General features: G+C 50.6%; 9 protein-coding genes across 9 annotated transcripts; 3 read left to right on the top strand and 6 right to left on the bottom strand.

The window, feature by feature from the left end:
* Nucleotides 1–408: 408 nt before the first annotated feature.
* N7496_006491 (uncharacterized protein) lies at nucleotides 409–1,214 on the bottom strand (the record flags this gene model as incomplete). Its single annotated transcript, XM_056699420.1, has 2 exons — nucleotides 409–575; nucleotides 638–1,214. The coding sequence occupies 2 exons, from the start codon at nucleotides 1,212–1,214 to the stop codon at nucleotides 409–411; spliced, it is 744 nt and encodes a 247-aa protein (XP_056554833.1).
* A 905-nt stretch (nucleotides 1,215–2,119) lies between these two features.
* Nucleotides 2,120–3,670, bottom strand: N7496_006490 (U4/U6-U5 snRNP complex subunit PRP31; the record flags this gene model as incomplete). Its single annotated transcript, XM_056699419.1, has 1 exon — nucleotides 2,120–3,670. The coding sequence occupies one exon, from the start codon at nucleotides 3,668–3,670 to the stop codon at nucleotides 2,120–2,122; it is 1,551 nt and encodes a 516-aa protein (XP_056554832.1).
* Nucleotides 3,671–4,113: 443 nt separating this feature from the next.
* clf1 (putative cell cycle control protein (Cwf4)) lies at nucleotides 4,114–6,219 on the top strand (the record flags this gene model as incomplete). Its single annotated transcript, XM_056699418.1, has 2 exons — nucleotides 4,114–5,898; nucleotides 5,989–6,219. 2 exons carry the CDS (start codon nucleotides 4,114–4,116, stop codon nucleotides 6,217–6,219), a joined length of 2,016 nt encoding a protein of 671 aa, XP_056554831.1.
* A 2,495-nt stretch (nucleotides 6,220–8,714) lies between these two features.
* Nucleotides 8,715–10,859, top strand: N7496_006488 (uncharacterized protein; the record flags this gene model as incomplete). The annotated part of the gene is made up of 1 exon (XM_056699417.1): nucleotides 8,715–10,859. One exon carries the CDS (start codon nucleotides 8,715–8,717, stop codon nucleotides 10,857–10,859), a length of 2,145 nt encoding a protein of 714 aa, XP_056554830.1.
* A 719-nt stretch (nucleotides 10,860–11,578) lies between these two features.
* On the top strand, nucleotides 11,579–14,641 carry N7496_006487 (hybrid sensor histidine kinase/response regulator; the record flags this gene model as incomplete). The annotated part of the gene is made up of 2 exons (XM_056699416.1): nucleotides 11,579–12,094; nucleotides 12,149–14,641. The coding sequence occupies 2 exons, from the start codon at nucleotides 11,579–11,581 to the stop codon at nucleotides 14,639–14,641; spliced, it is 3,009 nt and encodes a 1,002-aa protein (XP_056554829.1).
* Nucleotides 14,642–15,514: 873 nt separating this feature from the next.
* On the bottom strand, nucleotides 15,515–15,919 carry N7496_006486 (uncharacterized protein; the record flags this gene model as incomplete). Its single annotated transcript, XM_056699415.1, has 1 exon — nucleotides 15,515–15,919. One exon carries the CDS (start codon nucleotides 15,917–15,919, stop codon nucleotides 15,515–15,517), a length of 405 nt encoding a protein of 134 aa, XP_056554828.1.
* Nucleotides 15,920–16,883: 964 nt separating this feature from the next.
* Nucleotides 16,884–18,083, bottom strand: N7496_006485 (aromatic ring-hydroxylating oxygenase subunit alpha; the record flags this gene model as incomplete). The annotated part of the gene is made up of 1 exon (XM_056699414.1): nucleotides 16,884–18,083. The coding sequence occupies one exon, from the start codon at nucleotides 18,081–18,083 to the stop codon at nucleotides 16,884–16,886; it is 1,200 nt and encodes a 399-aa protein (XP_056554827.1).
* A 1,302-nt stretch (nucleotides 18,084–19,385) lies between these two features.
* N7496_006484 (fungal specific transcription factor domain-containing protein) lies at nucleotides 19,386–21,334 on the bottom strand (the record flags this gene model as incomplete). The annotated part of the gene is made up of 4 exons (XM_056699413.1): nucleotides 19,386–19,784; nucleotides 19,849–20,845; nucleotides 20,899–21,124; nucleotides 21,292–21,334. 4 exons carry the CDS (start codon nucleotides 21,332–21,334, stop codon nucleotides 19,386–19,388), a joined length of 1,665 nt encoding a protein of 554 aa, XP_056554826.1.
* Nucleotides 21,335–21,677: 343 nt separating this feature from the next.
* N7496_006483 (uncharacterized protein) lies at nucleotides 21,678–24,246 on the bottom strand (the record flags this gene model as incomplete). Its single annotated transcript, XM_056699412.1, has 2 exons — nucleotides 21,678–23,401; nucleotides 23,457–24,246. 2 exons carry the CDS (start codon nucleotides 24,244–24,246, stop codon nucleotides 21,678–21,680), a joined length of 2,514 nt encoding a protein of 837 aa, XP_056554825.1.
* Between the last annotated feature and the right edge of the window lie 600 nt (nucleotides 24,247–24,846).

The raw sequence follows: 24,846 nt of genomic DNA, 5'->3' as shown, positions 1-24,846 counted from the left end.
AATGGAAATAGATTAGATCACAGATTACATTCTAACCCTGTAAAGTTTATCGCTGGCTTGAATGACATGCCTTAATATTAGGTTCTCGATCCCTACTAGAACGATGCGCGTTCAAGGAGGGAACCTAAAAATCGAAGACCATAGCCTCCCATCATTTCATCTGGCGGCGCAATCTTCAAGCTTAGAGAGAAGCTACAAATAATTACCCATTGCTCTCACTCTCTCAGAGATCTTAAGTACGTAAAGATTAATGGAGTATTGATCTGAAAGTTCAGTAGATTGGGAAGACCACGTTATATTCAGCCAGACGCTGCTGACGACGCCAATATATCTCAACAAAATGTGCGGCAAATGGCTCAATCGCTAACAAATGCATAAAAAAGGGAGACAAGGCTATTTTCATGCATTTCAATCCTTCCAATCACTGATATGCCAGGATTCGACACCATCCTCAATAACCAATTCCATCGTTGAGAAGACAATCGATTCATACAACTCCCTCGCCGCAGCTCTTGCCTTTGCATGCCAAGGTCCCCGGCCTCCAAGCCTGGCATCTTCTCTAGTGCGCCAGATACCTATTTCCAAGTTAGCATTTCTCAAGCACAAATCTTGAATCCATCAAGACGGGAATGCATACAAGTTGCCAGATTTTGCTCCTTCTCATTCTTCGTGCCGAACCAGTACTTCAACAAGCCTCCGCTAGCAATAGCTTCTTGATGCGAATATGCGTCCAGCGCATGTAAATGGTCTTGATCCACGCCGGGCTTGAGTCTGGAACGGAAGGATACCACATAAAAAGACTGCCTTGTCCAGGTGTGACCCTCTGCTTCTGCAAAAGCTTTTACAAGGTCAAAGACCTCGTTCCAGTTGAATGACTCCAGGTACTCCCCAGTTGCGTAGTCATCACGGACGGACTTGAAAAAGGAAAGTGCAAGTGCTAGAAGACGACTCTGGGTGTCCAGTGTCTCTAGATCCAGGAGGTGAGGGACGTCGTTATATGGTGAGGCAATGAGGCGTGTGTCTGATTGTTCCTCTTCCTGTCCCCATTGCAGTTGGAAGGATGCTGCGGCATTGAATTTGAGATCGTCAAAGTTTGTTGAGATTTGTGTATGAGGTCGAAGGTGCTTGAACACCCTTTTCGTTTTTAATTGGCCCTTGATAGGGCCGAAGATGGCGGATGCCTTCAGGGCAGGAGTAACCGTCTCGACGGTCATCTTTAAGGGCTGACAGAGACCAATTGATCTTTGAGTAGTCTATAATAGACAAATGCAAAATTTGTACGTGGTGGCGTGAATTGAGAGTATGCAATATAAAACAGAAATATCGCTCGACGTCAGGTATAGACCAATGCAAGATATGTATGAAGACGGACGGGACGAAAAAAGTCAGAAAAAAAAGCTCGCCACAGGGTAAGAGCTTCTTTATACTATGAATAGCGACAGAGAAATTCGTGCTCACCGCTACCACGGTCTCTCCTTTTTGTACCACATTCCTTGAGATTGCGAAAGAACCGCTGAGCAAAAGGTACGGCTGGAGCACGCCATATGGACCGAGTGCCACCGCCGGCCTCCCGAAGTTTGGGTCAATAGAAAAATTCGAGAAAAAAACCTAATCAACTTAATAAACGCCGGGTATCCATTGAAAATTGCCGTCCACTCAACGGCTACGGGGGAAAACTGTCTTCCGAAGGAAATTATTGTATTTGTTCTTGAATGAACGAAATGGACTTTCGTTGACGTGGTTCTCCACGTGTATGATACATAGCGTGTAAACCCTAAATTGGTTGGTGGCGCGGGGCGTGGATCAGGGGAACTAGTCGATCTTAATGACCAAATGCTACATCGATGGGGCAAGCTATGGCTTCTATGAGCAATTATACCCCTGGATAGACGACAGATGTGGTTTCTGTTACTTCAAATATCTTTTGATTGGTCCTCGGTGGCCGATCTACTGTACAATAAATGGTATCACGTGCTCGATGTAGTATGGCAGCGAAATCTGCCTCAACCTGCTCTCCCCCGATCGTCACTCCCTTTTGAACGCCCAGAATAAAAATATGCTCAGACCCGCAAATACATAGCAAATCAAAAATCATAATAATGGATGAAGGCAGCGCGCCTTATGGCTTGGGAGGTGGGCCCATCTTGCCATTCCCGGTGTCAACCTTCTTCTTGGGCGGAAGAGCCGGCACTTTGAAGCCGTCACGATCCTTTTGAGTGTTGATGCTGCTCTGGCCGCCACCAACCTGGGTGAATGTTCCAGAATTGAACCAGCGATCTTCATCGGCTTTGCGCTTGCGATTCATCTCAGCCTGAACCTTGGGGTCGACCAGCTCCAAGCCTTGGACGGGGGTGAAAGCAATCGTACTAGCGGTACCCGCGGTGGCCGACAAGGATCCGACACCAGATGAGCGGAGACCCTTGGACTGTAGGACACTCGCGGTGCCAGATGGGCCACCCTGACCAAACCCACGGAGGGATGACGCGGTACCGCTAACCGGGGTGGCAGCACCCCAGCCCTTGTTGTTCTTGCTAAGTTTGGCGCGAGTACGTTGGTCGATCTGTGTAGCGCGAATCCGGCCGTCGTTTTGTTGGCCGAGCATGCCGAGACCCACGGTGCCTTCGCCAGTGCCGTAGCCAACTTCTGCCTCCTCCTTGCCAAAAGCAACGCGGTTCTGGGCCTTCCGTAGCTCGGTCATAGCGACAGCCTCCTTGGCCTTGCGTGCACGTCGTCCACCTCGCTTTCGGGAAGGCTTGTCGTCCGGTGCAGGAAGAGCCTTGACTCCCGAGTTTGGAGCAGGCTCCGTCAATTTTTCTAACCGCTTGAAACATTGCTCTTTGAGTTCCTCGCCCAGCGAACCGTCCTTGTTGTAGTTGGCAATATCTGCACGGGTGGCCAAAACCATCTTAGCAGCGACAATCCGAATAGCTTGCTTCTTCAGGTCATTCGGCACCTCCTGGATGAGCGGAGAATCGTACAAGAAGCCCTGTGACCGGATACCAATGTTCGTAGCAAATCCAAGACCCTCTTGCCTCCGAGAGCCTTGTGCGCCCAAATTACAAGCGGGAATCTTGGCTAGTTCGCGCAAACCACCAGTCTGATTGAGGAACTGCGCAGCGGTATGGGCACCAATGAGTGCGGCCAAGTTCGGGGCGATCGAGTTCACACGAGACCGAATACTCTCCGTGAGGGCGGTGCGCTCGCGGTCAAGCTTGAGAATCCTTTCGCAGGTATCGAGGACGACTTTGAGCTCAGACTCGGTCATCTCCCGGCCACGAGTTGTTGTGCCCTCCACCGCAACGACCATGAGAGTAGGTCCGTCCAACACAGATTTGAGTGGTTCGCCGGCCATATTATCTGCCGAGGTCGAGATGGCTTTGATATCATCGAGAGGTCCATTTTTGAGGATCGCGACGGTTTTCGCATACTTGATCGAGTTCGTGACGAGGGTTTCTAGTTCCGGGAATCGAATAGAATAGTGATCGCGCAAGACTTTGTGTAGCCGGGTCAGTTCATCGGCAGTTTCGATGGAGAGATCGAACTCGTTGGACGGCTTTGCGCCTTCTTCTGGGGCTTGTTCCTCCACGAGGTCTTCCTGTTCCAACTGCTCCTCATCCTGGAAGTCTTCGTCTTCCTCAAAGTCGCGCAGCAGCTCGTCGGCGGCTGACATGGTGGCGGTCTGGCGGAATTATCGAAGTGATACAGGTAGTCAAATGTATCCAAGACGCCACCGAGCGAAACGCGAGTTCAGATAATAAATCAAGCAACGACCTTGAACCCGCGGCGGAAGAGCTGCGCTTAGTCAGTAGAGAGCTTGAAAGTTTGCGGGTGGCGAGTTGGACCACAAGCGCAGGCCCGTCGATTTCATCGGCGACTTGTGACGATCGCAACCGCAGCATCGACACTACTCAGTTCGGCTGGGAGGGGCCATTGTGAGTTTTTGAGACTAGGAGATTCCTGCGATACTATACTCTGGAGTTTCACTTGTCCTGACCGCGCTCTCCCACCTCGTCTCAGCTCGGAAGCAAATTCCAGCTAAATCTCCCCGACGCGGCCTCCAGACTACGACTCGTTCCTACGCAACCTTTCAAGTCGTCGACAACTACCTTCACCATGGAGGCATCACGAGGCCCTCCCCGGGTCAAGAACAAGGCCCCCGCGCCGATCCAGATCTCCGCAGAGCAGCTGCTGCGTGAGGCTGTTGATCGCCAGGAGCCCGGTCTTCAGGCGCCGACTCAGCGGTTCGCGGATCTGGAGGAATTGCACGAGTACCAAGGCCGAAAGCGCAAGGAATTCGAAGACTATGTGCGGCGGAACCGCATTAACATGAACAACTGGATGCGCTATGCCGCTTGGGAATTGGAACAGAAGGAATTCCGCCGGGCGCGCTCCATCTTTGAGCGCGCTCTGGACGTGGACTCGACCTCCGTCGTGCTATGGATTCGCTATATCGAAGCCGAAATGAAGACCCGCAACATTAATCACGCCCGCAACCTCCTCGACCGTGCCGTGACGATCCTGCCGCGCGTGGACAAGCTCTGGTACAAGTATGTGTATATGGAAGAGACGCTGGGCAATATTCCCGGTACCCGTCAGGTCTTTGAGCGATGGATGTCGTGGGAGCCAGAGGAAGCTGCATGGAGCGCATACATCAAGTTGGAGAAGCGATACAACGAGTTTGAGCGAGCTCGCGCGATCTTCCAGCGTTTCACCATTGTTCACCCCGAGCCGAAGAACTGGATCAAGTGGGCTCGGTTTGAGGAGGAGCTTGGCACGAGCGATCTGGTTCGCGAAGTCTACGGATTGGCCATTGAGACCCTGGGCGAGGACTTTATGGATGAGAAGCTCTTCGTGGCTTATGCCAAATTCGAGGCCAAGCTGAAAGAATATGAGCGCGCACGGGCAATTTACAAATACGCCCTAGATCGCCTCCCTCGGTCCAAGTCGATGACCCTACACAAGGCTTATACCACCTTTGAAAAACAATTCGGTGATCGGGAAGGCGTGGAGGATGTCATTCTATCCAAACGCCGTGTTCAATATGAAGAGCAGCTCAAGGAGAATCCCCGCAACTACGATATTTGGTTCGACTTTGCACGACTTGAAGAAACTGCTGGCGACCCAGAGCGTGTACGAGACATTTATGAGCGAGCGATTGCACAGATCCCACCTTCACAGGAAAAGCGACACTGGCGCCGATACATTTATCTTTGGATTTTCTACGCGGTGTGGGAGGAAATGGAGGCCAAGGACATGGACCGGGCACGACAGATCTACCAAGAATGTATCAAGCTGATCCCGCACAAGAAGTTCACCTTTGCTAAGGTGTGGCTTATGAAGGCGCAGTTTGAGATTCGCCAGATGGAGCTACAGACCGCGCGCAAGACGATGGGCCAGGCTATCGGTATGTGCCCGAAGGATAAGCTCTTCCGCGGCTACATCGACCTTGAGCGACAATTGTTCGAGTTCGTGCGGTGCCGGACCCTGTACGAGAAGCAGATCGAGTGGAATTCCTCCAACAGCCAGGCCTGGATTCAGTATGCGGAACTTGAACGCGGGCTGGACGATTTGGAGCGGGCGCGGGCGCTCTTCGAACTCGGTATCGACCAGCCGACGCTCGACATGCCCGAGCTTGTCTGGAAATCCTACATTGACTTTGAAGAGTACGAGGGTGAATATGACCGAGTTCGCGCGTTATACGAGCGCCTCCTCTCCAAGACGGATCATGTCAAGGTCTGGATCAACTACGCCCGATTTGAAATCAACGTACCCGAAGACGAGGACGAAGAGGAAGAGGACGAAGAAGCCCGTCCGGTCAGCGAAGAAGCCAAGCGTCGGGCCCGGGCAGTGTTCGAGCGGGCGCACAAGGTGTTCAAGGACAAGGAGCTCAAAGAAGAGGTATGTGGATTATATTTTCTTTTTTTTTCTTATTCTCTGTCATACATGCCGTATGATTCGTCTGGATCTAGACTAACCTTTTGAACACAGCGGGTGGAACTCCTCAATGCCTGGCGGTCATTCGAGAACACGCACGGATCTCCCGAGGACATCGACAAGATCGAGAAACAGATGCCACGGCGGGTCAAGAAGCGTCGCAAGTTGGAGGACGACCGGTACGAGGAGTACATGGACTACGTGTTCCCGGCCGACGACAAGTCCGCCGCGAACCTGTCTCGGCTGCTCCAACGGGCCCACCAGTGGAAGCAGACACAGGGTTGAAGAGCGGGGGACAGGGAGGAGTGTTTGTGTTCGATATGAATGTCTGGATTTGGGCCAGGATTTGTTGGCTTATTCCCGTGTGTTATACCAGAGAGTAATTTCCCACTGCTTGGCGGTGCTTCAAAATGCGACGGGTTCTTCCGTGTTACACTGTTGGGGATGATGATTTTTTACCTGATTGTAGGATCGAATCGGAGGATATTCATGGGCGTAGGCCGGTATTCAAGATTTGTAGGCTGAGATTTGTTGAATTCAGGATGGTATCTCCGATGCTGCTTGATTGTGCGACCGGGTCCTCCGGGGTAGACGTTGGCACGGAATACAACGGAGTACGGAGTACATTCATAGGTTAGGTACAAGTTCAAGAGGACTGTGCGAGGGTACTGATCTTAAAATACCTCGGACTGAAGGGTGTTCGTATAACTATCATAGATTATTCGCGGGTTCTCGTTGGCTGTTTTGCTCCTTCTGATATTTAATAGTCCCACCCTAGCAATCTAATTTGATACCTAAACTCCGTGCTGTAGATGTAGCATACGCAGGCATGGTACGATGCCCCCTCCACGCAATATTAATCTATACTCCATGATGCCTACGAATACTACCACTTCATTACTACGATAACTGCGTCCCTAGAATAAAAATAGCAAATCGATCGTGATACCCGATCGTACCTCATACGTAAAAGGCCTCCGTACGTCCAGAATGGCGTCTCCACCCGCGTAGCGTTTGCCCACGAGGCCCCATCCCCAAACGCCCGAACCGGGACCAAGTGGAGGCCTCGAAACCCTTTGTAGTTTGGGGCGAAACACGGGGGCTTGCTTCCATGAAAATTCTATGGGCCTCGCCTAGTGGCAGGCACGCTACGAAGGAGGAATAGTGGTGTCGTATAGAATAATGCTTCGAAGGGCATATACTATACTACGTAGTTGTGTATATGGGGATATACTTTATAGATCGTATTGAGATGTATGTAGGAGTAGTGAGTATCTCCCATACGATAGGACCATTATTAGCCGCCTATACCGATGTCATCACACCATAGGATCGAATATTCCAAGCTCCCAGCTCAGTTCGTCTTTTCCTCCGGTTTCCTTTGGTCGGGCGATCGGCGCACGAGCCAAGTGTGATGGATTTAATTCCAAGGTTCTTGCACTCCACCGGACCAACCGTGGATCGCGAGGGAGCGCAGATGGCTGGGAGATTGGAAAAAGGGGGGGGAGAAAGGGTTTGTTGACAAACAGATGATGGAGGTGTTATTTTGTTTTTGGTGTATCACCCGTAAGGAGGGTAGACCTTGCATGGGATACTTGGATTCGGGGGGTTCAGTCCTGCAGAGGGAATAGAAGAGGGGAGGATGAAGCAGTTGGGCTGTCGTTGGTTGTTTGGTTCCTGGCCCCACTGGACAAGGGGGTTCAGGAACAGGAACGGGAATAGCAATAGGATTACTATACTTTGTACAGTATACGGAGATCCCAAGAATCATTTACTCTGTAGTGTGTATATGCCTAACTATGGGTGGTATAGGATAGTTGCTATAGCGTAGAAATACTACCATAGTTAAGAACCACAATGATGTCAAAATTAATACACTATTAAACCGAATACTCGCAGATCCAGAGAGACCATGACGAAATGGGCCGTTCAGGGGGAAAGCGGAAAGGAGGCTAAACCGAGTCGAGCAAGTCAAGAGTCTTTGCAGTTGAACCTCTTTCCGGGAAGTCGCTGACTCGCTTCTGTGCCTTAGGGGGCTGTCTCACCCCATCTTCCTCCCTCTCTTCCCTGCCCTTCCCCCCCTCCCCTCCTTCTCTAGACTGCTGGCCTTGTTGTTGTCGTCGATTGTTTCCACTTTGTGCTGTGCACTCGTTCATTCGGTTAGTCCCTACGATTATCTCTGAAGACCCGGTTATACCGGTCCAATACTCATCTCCGTCCCCATACAGCTTCCTATTCACCGCGACCTGTCGCCCGCCTCGTTCTCTACTACCCGGTTTACTGCACCTGCGACAGCTCGTCTCCAATCCTTGACGCACCCGACCGTCGATATCGCTTGTCCGATTCAATTCTGTGACTTTCGATCGCTTCCTTCGACATCGTCCGCAGCCAACAGCCAACGTCAAGCATCCCCGATATTTCCGAGCTGGATGACTCGCGATAGCCCCAATATTTGACTTTTAACACCCCACACACCACATTCTTCCACCGTGGATTGACACCTGTCGGATCTTCAATCAACATACCACGCATCGATCATACTATCAGCCTCATCGAAACTGCGGCCCAAAACTCACCTCCAACTCCGAATGCCAGCAACTTCTCTACGACTATCCCCGGATGAAATGAGATAGTGCTCTGGTAGACACCTCTCCCATTCTCTACCCAGTGGTTATTGGTTTGATTCAAGGGCCCCCTTCCCCCTCTTCCCTGCCGGCTGGCCATCCGCATTCTCTCGTTGGTCTGGTATCACTCTCTTTCGTTCGTTTCACAACTTCACCATGACCGTCCCCGAGCCCCCGATCAAATTAGAAGGCCATTGCTCGGTGATTTCTGGAAACACTCTTTACGTGTATTCGTCCAATGGCTTCATTTCACTCCCGTTAAAGGCCAATAGCACGGGCTGGGCCACATTGAACGGCGGCGTGTCCGTCTCCAATCCCGTGTGTTTGAAAGGCGGGATAGATGGCAGTGAGAGTGACGATGAAGCCCTATACGTGGTTGGCGGGACCACCACCTCGGACGACACATATCCCGGCCTCCAGCGATACTCTTTCAAGGACCGAAGCTGGACGACGCTGGGAAATGGAGCAGCAACCTCTATGTCCGCCCGAACAGGCCATGGCGCCGCATTTGTCGCGTCTAACTCTTCGATTATTGTTTATGCTGGTAACCAAGGCTCTGGTGACAGCACCGCTCTCTCTGCTGAATCTTTCCTGATTTCAACAAAATCTCCCTGGGTCCCGACTTCCGTTAACTGCCAGGAAGCCCCAACTCTTAACAACCCCCAACTGCTCCCCTGGAACTCGACTCACGTTGGTATGTTTGGCGGTACTGGTGGGAGCCAAGCAGTTTACACATACAGTCTCTCAGAAGGATGGATTACCTCGCCCGTGAGCCTCCAGTCCGCTCTTTCAACGTCGAACCCACTCACTCTCCTTTCGGGCTCAGGAGATAGCAAGGTGTTGGAATTTTTCGACATGAGTGCCTCTCCCAACTCCGTGACCAATTACGAACTCGTCAGCTCCGACGGAAATCCCGATAGCCCTGCTGTGGCGGTGGGATCTTCCTCGAAGAAGCGGAGCACAGGGAGCTACCCAGCCTACAACGACACTCTTGCTCCCAGCTACACGTGGTCGGATTACGGTCTTGCTCAGGGAAGCAATGGTCTGGTTGTACTCTCCAGTGGCAAGAGCAATAACTCGCTCGCCATCTTCAACCAGACCTCGAATAGCTGGGTCAATGCGACAGAATTCTTCTATGGCAAGACTGTTCAGCACGTCTTGAAGACGAATACCACCACATCAACTACCATGACCCCTACAGCCACAGCCACTCCTTCGGCATCGATATCAGCTAGCGCTACTCCCAGCTCGACGACCACTGCCGCCGCTGCTGCCAGCGGTGGCTCTCACACGGATGTCAAGGTTATCATCGGTGCTGTCCTTGGCAGTGTATGCGGCGTGGGCATCATCCTGCTTCTGCTCCTCTGGCTGCTCAAGCGCGAGAGGACGAAGCGAGAGCGAAATGGCCAGGCCCGTGGCGGTGATAGCAAAGATCGACTGAGCTTCCAGGACCAGGGCATAGAACCCCTGGCAGGCGGTGCATACCCCATGGCTAAGAGTCCCGTGCCAGTTGCCTCGATGTCAGCCGATTCCCTCGCGATCATCTCGGGCAAGTATGCCGGAGAAAAGTCTCTCATGCCCCCTCCCACCAACGCTGGCTACGGTCTCTCTGCCACACCTCGCAAGAGTAGCCCACTTTCACCCATCCCGTCCAGCGGTCTCGCGCCATCAAGTATGTACTCTGAAGATGCCTACCGCCACAGCAACACCCCCTCAGAACTGGGCAACAAACCGGGTGACCGCACCACCGACGAAGGCTGGGGCAAGTACTTTGAAGATAATAACACGACAAATCTCGCGGGAATGGCTGCCGACCGCTCCACGACCAGCTCGATCTACACGAAATCCGACTACCGTGGTAGCGCCTGGCCTATGTCGAACTTGACTCCGCTGAATTTGGGCTTCCTCGACCAGCCCAAGCCATTGGGCCGTGTCTACAGTGGCAGCCCAACGACGGAGCACGCTTCGTCGAGTCGCAGTCTCGCAATCCCAGAGGGACAGAGTGCGCGGATATCCAGCGCCGACTCGATCAGTGTGACCAGCGATGATGACCCGCACGATACGAACTGGACAGGTGCGCATACTAGCTGGCTCGGCCGTCCGGCTAGCAGCAACTACAGTACGAGCTTCTACAACAGCAGTTCCCGCGACTTGCCTAGTTCAAATCCGCAGTTACCTCGACACTCGAACGGCCGCCGCTCGAGCATTGCGATCCCCGATGATATTGACGAATTGCCGGTGCCAGGGCGCAATAATGTTAATTCGGATATGAGTTGGCTGAATATTCATGCTGACCGATAACGGTGATCTCGGCTTTATTGCATTGCATTGCATTGAATTGCATTGCATTGACACATCATTCTCTATTCCATTCCCTACCTTGTCATCCATACACACTCCCTCCTCGATTTGTTCGACTCTCTCTCATTCATCAATTTCTCATTCCTTGCATGGCGTCCCGGTTACCGGTGTCTGTAAAAAGTTGCGTGGCTTCGGGCGTTGCATCTCTGCATATCGCTTTCTCGTCTTCGCATCTGTCCAATATCTAACTCTGTGTCCTGCCTGTCACATCTTTATTCTTGTCCCCTTCGAGTGCGAGTCATTCCATAGCGTCATCCCCGCATTGTCCATATTGGTATACCGTCTTGTCTTGTCTTGCTATGCGCGTGCGCTGTGCCTGTTTTGTCTCGTCGCTGCTTCGATTGGACTCTTGTCTGTGACTTGCGAGTGCTTTTGTACATATTCCAATTCATGTTGGTACCTGGGTGCCTTCATCCTGATCTAAGTCTACTTATTGTATCCACTGGGAGTAGATTAGCAATATTGTAGAAGTCTACAAGACCATCCGAGTCTAGACCGGCCTTTCTCGACTTGAGGCTTGGCGAAACCCCGGACCATTGCCCTTGTCACGTGTCATGCGGCGAAATGTCAAAAACCGGTTATTGGCCTCGACGACAAAAGCTGGGAATTTATTGCTGACCGGGATATAATGTGAGGTACACCTTCACGAAGTAGAAATAATGGCGTGCAGTACGCTCGATCCCAAGATATCCTTCTTCCCCAAAGCCGACGGGGCAATCTTGAGATCGAAACAACACGTACCGCCAAATTCCTACCCACAGACCGTTGGCCCGATCTTCGATCGCGACAACGTCGATCGCCCGATCGAGCCCTGGTCCCTGGAAATCAAATCAACATTCTACCCAGACTCACAGGAGACACATACAGTCTCTGTGACCCCGGAAAAACCACCCGATTTCGCGGAGCGATATCTGCGTGCATTCCTGGCGGAGAATGAAAGACTAAGACTCTCCGTGCTTTGGTATTACACGCGCGATATACTGAAAGAAGATGAGTTTTTGGCGGGACTTCAGGAGAAAGCCCAGTTAGCGCAGGAATCGGTTGGTTGGGAGTTTGTGGTTATTGGGATTTTGGATGTTGATGTTTATATTCGGTTGGCGACAGTGGGACTCGAGTTGGGCATTTTGCCCAGGGGGGAGACGCTTTGTGCGCATACAGTTACGCAACCTCCTGGTGTATGATATACTCCGGCTCCTGGGTATATTGAGTTTTACTGATACATTGTCTAGGATGTTTTCCTTTTGCCCAGTCTTATGGAAGACTGGAGGTTTCGAGAGTGCCCTTATCTCGAGAACGGTGGGCTTTATGCGTATGCTGGGGTGCCGCTGCGCTTGAAGACTGAATCTGGGCATACCGTTGGTCTTGGATCTCTCTGTGTGGCATCGAGCAAGAGCGAAGAACCTTTGACCAAAGCGCAGCATCAGGCGCTTGTTCGTCTAGCTGACTGGGTTGTTTCTGATCTCGTGCAATGCACGAGAGCGAGACGACAACGTGAAAGACATCGAATGTCTGAGCTTCTCGCTAAAGCGCAAAAAGAGACGGACCAGGAAACGACTGTCGAACCGGTCTTTGATATTTTGAAAACTATCTATCCCGATGCAATAATTCGCCTGCAACCATCGAGAGCGACACATGTCGAGTTTGAAGGATGCGAACCCATTCCAGTATCTGACTTAAAAGGCGGTCTTTGGGAAGACGTTCAATATCTTGACGACTTTATCACGAATTCAAATCACCTTCCGACTCCATCTAATAAACCAGTTCGCATCGTCGCCGCCCCATGCGAAAGTATATCAGGATCGTCACTACTCATTGTGGCAACCCAAGATTTCCACCTTATCTTCGACGACGCAGATGCGTGGTTCATTCAAGCCTGTGCGGACGTTATATCCCAAACATGGCGCAAAAGCCTGCTGGCAGAAGCAATGATAGCCAAAGAGAAGTTTCTTCGAGCATTCTCCCATCAACTACGGACGCCAATTCATGGAATCCTCGGCTCAGTGGAATTGTTGACCGAGGAACTAAAGTCAAGAAACTTGGGTGAAGGCACGAATTCGATTTCAACACTTGGGAAACTAAACGCTGAGTCCGAGATTAATTCGCGCGAGCCCTTTACGTACCTTAACATCATCAAGATGGCAGGTCGTGATCTCACTTCGATTATCAATAATTTGATTGCCCTGAACAAGTGGTCCGATATTGCTATGGCAGAACGGCATTATGCTATGCATACATTGCACGAACTGGAGACTGAGATCGTAAATGAGATAAATAAGGTTACGATGGGGGATACGCGGTATAAATGTTCCATCTTCTTTGCCCAGAACTCGTCGCCTGGATGTGGGAAGTTTTCTATTGATCTTGGGGTTCTGCGAGATACGTTGCTTCCATTGGTGATCAATTCCATTCAACATACGCCGCAAGGGGTTGTATCGATTACAGCATCGATTCAATCAGACCGGAAACAACTCGTTGTTGATATTGAAGATACAGGACGGGGAATTCATCCTGGTGATCAACGGCGCATTTTTGAGGCTTATGAGAAGGTTGATACACACTCGTCGGGTGCTGGATTGGGTCTTACGCTCGCTTCAAAATTCGCATCGCTCATTCACGGGTCAATTGAGTTGGTTTCCTCGGAGGTTGGCCGCGGTTCTCATTTCAGAGCAACGTTCCGCGAGGTTGAGTTTGATATCTCGTCTCAACTGCCGCAGCCTTTGCCTGTGAAGTTTGATAGCCTGCCCTCGCAGTTCTTCAAACAACCAACCGACTCTGATTCCTCATCACTGGGCGATCGCTTTGCGTCTTTCTTAATTCGCAACGGATACACTCACTCGGATAGCATAGAGGATTCCTTGGTCATTGTTGAGGTTGCGTTTGACCCGGATCAACACCGCACATTTCTGTCTGAGATTGCATCAGAGCAAGTCGCTATCTGCCTCGTCCCGACCTCTGAAGAGAAGCATTTTCTCCAGGACGAGGACAATATTATCTACATCAATGGTCCTTTCTTAACCTCAACATTCCATTCAGCTCTTGAACGAGCACAAACCTATCTCAAAACGAACGCCTCCAAAAACCATCTACAACTCGATACCCTCGACAACCCTATCATCATGCCCGTAACGATACAAAAAGACCCAATCACAAATGAATACCCTGATAAACATTCACCGACTATCACATCAAATAACCTCACCGCGAACACAACAATTCCCCCTCCACCCGAACCAAACACCCCAATTGCTCTCGACCTCAAAATGACCACCACAATGCCCACACAACCCCGAACATCCCCTCGCCCCGTCACCCTAATAGTCGACGACAACGCCGTCAACCTCCGCGTCCTGGAAACCTACTGCACAAAAAGAGGCCTCCCCTACCTCTCCGCCCTGAACGGCCGCCAAGCCATCGAACTATTCTCACAACACCAGGCCCAACACTCCGAAGATGGAGATGAAGCCTCCTCTATCCAACTGATATTCATGGACCTGCAAATGCCGGTTTGCGGTGGCATCGAAGCTACGCAGCAGATCCGAGCCCTGGAACGACGACATAAATGGAGGAAGAGCTTTTTGTTCGTTATGACTGGTCAAGATAGTCTGGCGGATAGGAATGCTGCGGAGGAGGCCGGGGCTGATGAGTATTTTGTGAAGCCGGTTGTTATTAAGCAGTTGGATCGGGTTGTGAAGCAGTATTTCCCTGCTTTTGAGAAAGGCTAGATCTAGCCAGCTTTGCTTTTGACTTGATGCAAGCTTGATCATGATGCCAGAGGTGGTGGCAGGACACCATTGCAACATGTATTTACTGATTCTCTTTCGCACGCCTCGACATAGGAGTGACGTCCGAAGCATTCACGAATCGGATACTCTTTTTTCTAAGTATTACTTTGTGCTCTTGGACTTGTAGGTATTGATATTAGAAAAGTCTAAATGCTATCTGAGTGTGGAGACGACACCGAGAAACTCCAGTTTTGCCACCATTGTCCACAATGCCCAAGTCTCTCTCCCATGGCATATGTATGAGGCCGCTAGTTTGAGGCCCGTTATTTTCAAGTTCGCCGAACATTTTGACTTGCATGTTTGGTGGAAAGTTTTTGAATGTTTCTCCGAAGGCCTTACAGACCTCTCCATGGACACCTTTGATCGTGATAATGCCCAGGACTCGCGGTGAGTTGGCATATCGACGGATGGAAATGGGAAGGCTGGAAGTGCTGGGAGTATAGGCGTTTTCGAAGGAGAAGGCAATGGGATTTGTCCCACCCATCGTCATGAGCACGGGCTCCGGGGCATTTCTTGGTGGAAGCACGACCTCTTGGAACAAGGATGCAGTTGTGACATTGCTTCCCTGAGAGTGGAGAGATTGAAATGCAGTTTCAAGTCGCCGAGTGAATGACATTTTATTCGATTCTGCGAGTCCCCTTTGGTCATTGGGCGTACATGCAGCAAGGACCTGGAACGTTACCTGAAAATGCCGCCGCTCCAACGGTACAGAAAGCCACAATCCAGAATTGCCATGAAATCAAAGCACTTAAAGAATTCTCCCGGGCTTGTGAAAATATTCCAGGAAACCTGCGACCACGAAAAAAAGTTGCCTTAGTGCGAAAAAGAGTTGCTATCCTGCGAAAATCGTATGTCGTCCCGAGACGAACTCGAGTCTCCGTTATAGTAGAGCACGAATAGAGAGTCCTCAGTTTCCACGCAATACTTTGAAAGAAGTCTGTAGATTTCAATCACAACAGCCATGTCTGCGGTGTAGCCAGCGGGTTCAAGGACAAGCAGCGTAGTCTTCATGCCGAGAGACTTGAACAGACGCTCCATAATGGACACATCGTCTTTGATATGAGATTTATCGTTGTCCCAGTATATAAGCAGTGCGAACTTTTGTGCGTAGGCTTTAGGTTGGGCTGATGCTACCGCTTGGAGAATTGCTGTCAGGATCCGCAGGTCATTGGAGTCAGGAGGGGTTGGCTCAGAGAGAGCCGAATTTGAGGAAGCCATCGTGGGTGAAAGAGGAGTAAGAGGAGTAAGAGAGAAGACTTTGAGGAAACTGGAGGAGGAAAGTGAGCTGGCTGATGGAAATGTCGTACCCTTCTCGATTAGGAAGTGATGGAAGGCGCGATCACATAACCATTGTTTGCCTTACACTTCAGTAATCATCTTTAAAAATTCAGGAATTCTAGATTCAGATAAAAAGCTTAATTCCAAACTATTCCTTATGCTGAATTATCTTGCTTAATGTGTAGCAGCTATCCAGGTTCGAGTTCTGGCCTTTCGCCAAAACTGTTATCTTTTATTTTTCTATCTTGCTGGCTCTTTTTTAGGGCGACTGTGTGGATCTATCATACGTTTAATCTAGAATATTGTGGTTGTGATAACACGAGATGTTTATATACGTTCTAGGATTGCTTCTTAGGCCACGTGGGAGTTATTGCAGTACACTTATCAATACTAAGATCAGATTGCTTGCCCTGTGTTTGCTGTGATGGGTAATTATTTTGACGCCGATGATACCTGCCTTGTCGAGTCACTGACTTACTTCCGAAGTCAGATATGGACAGTTCACTTCTATAAAGGGAAAGTGCCTGACACGAAACCGTATTTCGTCTCAGGCTCCGTCCAAAAAGTGTTGCAAAAGGTATAGTTGAGTCATGCTCGAGGTAGAAATAGAGCGTGACTAGCTAAAACTTCCCACCGCGATTCGATACTTGATTTTACGCCCAATAAATTGGAAGATTCAAGACCTCTAGGCAGCTCAAAGAATGAAGTATTATTAAATCTACCTAAGTGCTTGGTAATCAGAAAATAGTAACTCAAAATCCACCAAAGGAAAGCCAAAATGGTCTTGTCAATCTCTACTAAACAAGTGTCTAACAAAATATATCAACGCTAATATCCAAATCCAGTGCGTAGCACATTATACCCTTTCCAAAGGGCGTATATCCTCCCAAATCCAATCCCATATCTAAACAACAATAGCCGGTGCAAGATTTCCAGTTAGCGACTCATGCAAATTATCCGCGTCCGCGTAGGTGTCCATGCCCGTTCGGAACGCGATATCACTCTCATCAATGGCTGGAACATCGGTGCTGGAAATCACCGGCTTGGCGGGCCAAATTTCGTGACCAGCAGCTTGCTCCTTGCTGAAGTGCTCGGTGACGACTTCTCGGACGGTGCTTTGGAAGTGCAGTGGGCCCATCTCCATATCTGGGTGTAGGAGACCGTTGACGAAGACGCCGGCGTTGAGGTTCTTCTGGGTGTGGATGCACAGGTACTTGTCTTCGGACATGATGCGCTTGTACATGTCGCTGATGAGGTTGAAGGCCTCGTCGGTGGCATCTTTGTGGCGGTAGACTTCGTAGCGCATGACGGACTTTGTGGGGCTGACGGGAGTGAAGCGCTGCATGAAGAAGAAGTTGGGACTTTGATGGTTGGTTAGCTGGTTGTTCTCGACAAATACAGTTGATATAATGTATAGGGCTACCCACGAGACGTTGCAAGAGGCGTTGGGCCAGAAGTAGGTAGTGGCTATCCGGAAGCCCTTGTCGATCTGGTCCTGGCGCTGAGCGCCATAGTGCTGAATGTGACCGTCCTTAGTCTTGACATAATAGGAGTTCAGATCGGCGATAGTCGGAATATCGGGGTGGGCAACTTGGCAGTGATAGCACTCGTTGTAGTTATCGGCCAGAATCTTCCAGTTGAAGTCGCCCTCCATGTCCCAAGTGTGATCAAAGTAGTAGTTATCGAAGTTGTAGTAGTCGAAGCGGGGCTGCTCGTCGACACCGTCAAAGTCGTCCTTCCAGGCGACCTCGGGGGTCTCCTTGGAATCAAGATTGACCCAGATGAAGCCGTTACGGTCGATGTGCACATGAACCGGAGAGAGGTCGTTGTCATGAAGGTAGGCCTTGATGTTTCCCTGCTCGTCCTGGGAGACGATGAACTTGTAGCCAGCAGCGTCGTACTGGACCCAGTCACCGGCGTTGGGGACGCGGTGCTTGTGCGTGGTGAGGAGCCATTTGCGAGAGAAGATTGATCGTCGCTCAAGCTCATACATATCCTGGGAAGTATACCAGGAAGCAGGAAGGGCGCGAACAGGCGTCTTCTGCTCCTTCTGGACCTCGGGGGCCGTGGTAGTAGTACCGAACCAATTCCTCAGGAAAGACATTGTGAATATTTGGATCAAAGACGAGTCTTGATAACCAGGGTTATGAAGAGAGATAAGGATGTTTAGATTCCTTGGGACTAGATTCTTTGATCTGTGTCTGAGACTGATACCGACTACGAAGCTGGCGAAAGCAGCTTTTTTATGAAGCTATCGCGATTACCCCAGCGCCACAGCTGACCACGGTTCACGGAGGCCCAAAACCATGTCCGAACAATGTTAACGGGATGTAAACCTTCATGCCCGATAGTCACGATTATTTTGGGAAGCACATTGCAATCAGGTGGCCAAATCCAGCGGGGAGTAATACCTGGGGACCGGTCACCTGATCGGTTGGGCCCTCCCGTCGGGTCCGAATGGCTTCAAGCTTATCGACCTCACCTTTCCGAAAATTGCTAAAGAAACCAGAATTCAGCCCCCCTGGCGCTTGTGGCAAGCTGATAAGCCAATAGTACACTCTTAAGATATCCACGTTCAGTCTAGAACACTAATATGCCTGAACCGTCCCAGGCGGTTCTCGAATCTGGGCTTTTCGAACCTGAATCCCTGATAGGTGGTAGGTAAACTGGTGATACAAAACCGAGCCGCCCCCAGAAACCGACGGTGGAGCCGGCTATCGAGTCCGACATTTTGTACCGACCTTCTCCATCCTCCCCAGATTTCATGATGAAAGTCTGATGAAAGTGTGGGTATCCCCAGGTTGAATGGAATTCACCATTGTCGCGATGAAATTGATCAAGTTGGATGTAAGGAAGATCTACGGCATATACAGACAGCATGATCTGCGATAATGATAGATAGCATCGCCCAATAGATAGCCGTATTCAATTGATTGAACGATATCTATATCACATGGCCGGCCCGTGCAACAAGATGGAATGGGAGAGCCGGGCCCCGGACCCAACAAACAGATAAGTGGGTCAAGAATCCACTTGCTAGACTGAATACAGTGTGGAGCTCCTGACCTTATCACGAGACGTTGTAAGATTCATATCGTCGCATTGTAGGAACTAGGAGCGGTGAAAGCACTTCGTTGGTCTTCAATTGAAAGAAACCGAGAGAGTGTAACCCTTGGAACCCACCCAGGAGAGTATTCTTCTCCCCAGGGAGAGACGACTTGGCCAGTGGGAGGAAAGCAGGCAGCATTATCAGCACAGGAGAGTCTCCGTTGATAACATATCCCAGGGCTTGATAGCTACATCCGGCCATCCCGCCAGTCTTGAGTCAAGCCACTGAATTTCAATCGCTCCCAGAAACACAGCATACACATAATTAGAGTCCATGTTCTGCAAGGAGATGACCCAATCATTGCATCTGCTCCATTCTGAGATCATCATCTAAAAGCCAATTGAGAGCGCTGTTCACGATCGCCTCGCCGGTCATGCCGCGATCATCCAGAAGCTGAGACAGGTCACTGAATTCGATTGTTGGATCAACCGTGGGCTTCATGCTAACGACCCCAGAAGCAACGCCAGCTTCCGCTTGGGAATCGGAGCTACTCCCAGACTGCATTAACTCGTTCAGTCCAGACGGTAATGAAGACGGTTCATCCGCACCAAGTGAGGGTCGATCGGCGCTGGTATCCCGCCTCTCCGATAAAGCCGAAGAATGTTCGGTAAGGAATCGGGCCATCCAATTGTCCAATACGAATGCATCTGACATGGAGTCCCTACAGTAGTTCTGGAAGGATCGTAGATGAGTCACCTGCAACGTAAACGAATTAGAAACTGACAAAAGGCTCGGGGAGAAGTCGCAAATCGGAACTCACGTAATGTTCAACAATCGACCAGTAAGCTTTGAGGCCCATGAGGAACTGAAAGTTAAACACCAGACGTTGTCGAGCAGAGCTCAAGTCTGATTGGTCATCAACGCAGAGTAAAGTGTGCAGGTGAACACTGGAACTGACAACCGCAATATGCCCATAGATGAAGTAATCCATCTTGCACTTGGGTGTTGTTTGAGCATATCTGAGAATATCCGACACGATTGACGCACTCTCCTTGCACTTCGCCGCTCTATCTCGAGTAGTCCACCGCGCAAGGCGTGTATCCAAGAATGGGAAAAGAAGCATCTGACGGAAATGGTAATATCCAATATGCATGGATAAGAATGTTTTTCCGACTTGCTTTTCGATCATGAGCATGAAGTTGTCGTAGGAGTATGTCAGATTAGGTGGGAGATTCTTCGCCCACTGATCCAGACCATGCTCCAGCACAGCAGCCTCCTTGCAGAATTCCTCGAAAGAAATTGCATTTTGACTGAGACGGCGCAGTAGGACATTGATCCTCGTATATATGTTGAGGGTTCGCCCCATCTGAGCCCACATATCACACTTGGAAGAAGGCGAAGTCCTCGACTCTACAAGTAGCTCGGCACTGAGCGTTTGAAAATCGGCATCATCAATCTCTGGGAGAGGAGCCATGTCGTGGAATGGAGAGGTGGGCTCAACTGCCATATCTGATGCAGACCAATGAACGGCAATAAATATGGTGAGCCATGTCCGACGGCGCTCCTCTCGAAGTACGACCGTCGCGGTATCCGCAGGACACAATAAGTCGGCATGCAGACGAGCCAGACCGACGTACACATGCTTTCCTTGGATATTACCTTCGCCGCCGAAGTAAAATCCTACCAACAGAAACCCTTGCACGGTTTCGAGCGTCGGGATGATCATATGTTCTTGGCATCGGCGGATCGCCTCTGTCGCATATATTTTCCCTCGGGCGCATGGGGTGATGTTGTTGAATACCCGATTTTCAGAGAATCTACCAGCACGCTATTAGTGATGTGGGTTTAAACGAGATGAAAAGAAACGCACCGAGCAGCGAGAGCACACATCGCATAGACATGAATCATGGATGCTTTGCCTTCTTGAAGGCGATGCATAAAACTCGGTTCATGGAAAATAGTGTGGGCGATGTTATGCACGTATTGAAAATACAGGGGAACAAGTTCGAGCACGAGTTCCGACGAGCCAAAAGCACCGAGAACATGATCTTCGTCACGTCGCCCATCATGCGTCGCTTTTTCTGGGGTGCCCACGGCTACAAGCAGCCTGGTAGGGTTTCGCCTTAGTGTGCAAGGAATGGACAGTGCTTGACATAGCCGACAGCCATCCCATGTGGAAGATGGAATGCAGCGCCTTTTGCGGGTGCTAAAGATATGTGTCAATCCCTAGACTCAACTGAATGTACGGGGGAGTAAAACTCACCGACAAGCCGCACAAGCTCCAGCTCGCGCCCTTTTTGATTCATTGGGGTTACTTGTCATAGGCGCCGTTGAACTGCCATGTGGTGGTGAAATGTGCTCCGTAAAGCCGGGGAACCCCGGAATATGGGGTAATCACACGTGACTCGGTCAACGTGATTGGCCGAGTTGAGTATATGTTCTCAAGAATTGGGACGAGAGCAATAAGTACTGAATTATTCCATGAATAGGTAGCCCCTAGAGCACAGAGAATCTTGAGAAATAAATTATAGAGTAAGGGGTGGATGGCCTAGGTTGGCCCATATGATTTGACCAAAGCAATGAACAATCGTGGATATCATCTAGAAAATACAGCGACAGGTCGCATCAAATGTATGAATTAGTTACACATTAATAAAGTTTCGCCAAAAATGAAGACCGTTTCGAGACCCGACGGAACTCATCCACCGCCGGACTAACAGCCTTCAAACTGCCACTTCCATCGTCAACCTCCATCGGCTCGAGCCCTTGGTACCCCGTAGATCTACCTTCCGTGTACGGACTCTGTCCATCCTTTTTTGCTCGAATGTAGTAGTGTGCATCTGTCTCGTCCATGCCAATAAACCATCTCTCCTTCATTTGCCGACCAACGGGGCCACCTCCACATGCACCGTGCAGTTGCGACGACTGGGGGCTATTCACAGCAATGGCAAAAAGATTCTGCGGCTCGGTGAAGTCCGTAATTTGATGACCGCGTGCTTCGACGATGACGAAGATCAGACAAATGAACGAGGTCAGGAAGGCAAACACGAGAATCACGTAGAAGACACCTTGCCAGCGCTCGGTACCACCGGACGCGTAGCCTACTTCTTGCAAAGAGGCCGGGAAGTACTGATATACCGGTTCGGTGAGGATGTCGTTATCAACGGTGTAGTTGAAGAAGTGAACGAAGGGGGCATTTTCAGAGGAGAGAATGAGCGTGCTGCCAGCCATCACCGCAAGAGCTTCTCCGACCGAGGGAAGTGATGGATTGAGGGAATATGTTTTGGTATCGTTGTCGTACGTAGGCATCATTTGCATGAGGAGACGCGCGTTACTTGCTTGCGCGTTGGTAATTCCCGAACCCAAGCTGAGCGAGGGGGCCCATTCGCCGGCAACATTCTTCCAGTCTGCTTGCCAGACACCCTCGGTGAAGTTTTTCTGCTTTCGGCTGTATTGGAGAAGATTCGTCCTATTTTCACAATTGGAGCTGAGGAAAGCTCCGCTGGACGCTGCGACGTAGCGCGTTGAGCAGACGCCAGTCTCTTTGGCGCGGATAGCGCACATCACATATTCTGGTTGCGAAACGCTTGGCTTTCCAAGTAGGTAGATTGCGTTCGCTGGCGAGAGACCCGTCGTGTTCAGGATGGTGTTGTTGGATCCCGGGTAGGTGCCGAAGATGGGAGGTCGCTGGCCATATTTCTTACCGAATCCAAATATATCATCCACGACGGTTCTGTTGAGCCAGGATGGGGTTCGGGGAATGTCTTCTGGCGGATTAGCGCTCCATGTTGTTGCGTTGAAGTGCACGTTTGGCCACTCGGAGTAAATCAAGGGCGAAAGCTCGGATTTGTTCATGCCGACACAGAGCACGTTGACGGCGGGCGAAGGTACTGAAGCCTCAAGGCTGTATTTGCCCTCGCCCGAAACGTCCTGAGGCTGGTGGATATCATTCTTCTCATCCATAGCCGCGGCGGGTATCCCACCATGTGGCATTGCCATCGTGATATTGTTGACCATACGACCATACTTCTGAGTCAGATCGGTCAGGTTCGTCATTTCAATCCAGCTGCCTGTAATTGTGGTATTATCCCACATTGAACCGGTGGGCATTGGTCGAGTCTGAAGGCGATTCGAGGTGTCGTTCCCACTACCAATGAAGTCGGCCCATTTAATGATCCACTGCTCGTAATTGTGGTATGCTTGACCCACGTTAACCATCTGAAGACAGGTATCGTTGCGGGCATACGGGTCCATCGATTGTGGAATTGGGCTTTTACAATTCAACGAAAGATATTCCACATTGCCGAAGCTGGAGTAAACTTTACCCGCGAGAGTGGTGTCGACTATCGGGCCCATCGAGAGTTTTGGAGATACTATGCCATGGAAGTCAGAACCCTATCTCTGTCTTGTTCGCGCTTTCAGACCCACCTAAAGCTTCGGCCGCCGTTGTGTAAAGCATCGCTACAAAGGTTGCGACCAATGCGATGGCACCCAAGAAGGTGAGGGCTGAGTACCGCAGGGTCTCCCAGTGCACGATCATTGACCCAGGCTGCATGATCCATGCTCTCATATTCATGTCCGATATGCTGATTCCCCGCGAGTCCTTCGTTAGTGCTCGCCGACTCAGAACCTGGCCGAGGAAAGCGACGCATATCGTAACGTAGGCCAGTTCAATAGTTTTGGCAAAGAATGCACAGAGCAAATTTGCCGTCGACGGGGCCAGGGAGCCATCGCTGCTGACATTATTCCACCTCGGTTTTCGAATTGCGATGGCGAGATATATGCCCGAGAAAACGGTTGCATAAAATGCCAAGACGAATATCGTCACTGGCACCCACGAGAACCGGCTTTGGAGGACTGTCGCTCGAGTGGGGCAATTCCCTGGTGAGTGATGTGAATGTAAAATGGCCGGTGTTCCTTGAGGCGTTTTCAAGAAGCCTGGGGTCATTGGAGTGTTCTCGCTGCCAGCGCTGGAGATCGAATCGCGTTTGCCTCGGGTAGGGAGCGCATCGCCGGAGGGGTCAGTGATACCTAATCCCACCTCCCGAAACACTTCCTCGGAGAAGCTTTCATGTCTGGAGGCTGGCGGCAGATAAGCGTATTCGCTGCTGAGTGAGGAGCGACCGCCGAGTGGGTTCCACGAGCGCTGGGGTTTCGCAGTAACGAGGTCTTCCTCCGAGGGCAGAAGCGAGTGCTGTGACTCCCGCGACTCGGCCATAGTGGGCGCGATGGGAGACGGGAGGACTGTTGGAGAGAGTCTTGAAAGAGGAGGAGGTGAAGCTGCCAGTCGACATTGACCAGCTTGTGAAACCTGCCATGCTTGTTCGTCTAGCGCGCAAATTTAAAAATAAGCCGAAGGCATCACACAAAGCGCGCTTCTTCCCCTCAGGGAGTCAGACCTCATGCGGCTGTTGATTCTCTCAGCTCATTTCCGAAAGTGACTGGGGCTGAGTGAGGCCCAATCTCCGTTCTTGTTCTTTGTCGTGTCCGCCGCTAAGTCGTTAGCTGCCTAGTGGCATGGTCCGCCCACAGCGATTGGCAGTGCCCGGCAACTCTCATTAGTCCATTGAAGGCTTAAAGGAGGAGTTAGGATCCACTCCTCTCACAGGGTTCGGTGGCTCAGGGTCGTGAATTGTGAGGCAGGCAGGTCATGGTTGTTGAGTTTGGGGAAGAAATAAGCCTTGAAATCTTAGTCTATAAGATAGGATATACTTCTCAAGAATGCCAAATTGCACTAACCACGCCACCTCCGAGGAAACTAGACTTCACCATTATCGCGACCGAGTTATTGCGTTGCCAGGCTGATTCTGGCCCCCAC

The sequence above is a fragment of the Penicillium cataractarum genome, assembly GCF_028827025.1.
Source record: "Penicillium cataractarum strain IBT 29864 chromosome Unknown utg000005l, whole genome shotgun sequence".
NCBI lineage: Eukaryota > Fungi > Ascomycota > Eurotiomycetes > Eurotiales > Aspergillaceae > Penicillium > Penicillium cataractarum.
This window is presented reverse-complemented; position numbering and strand designations above follow the sequence as displayed.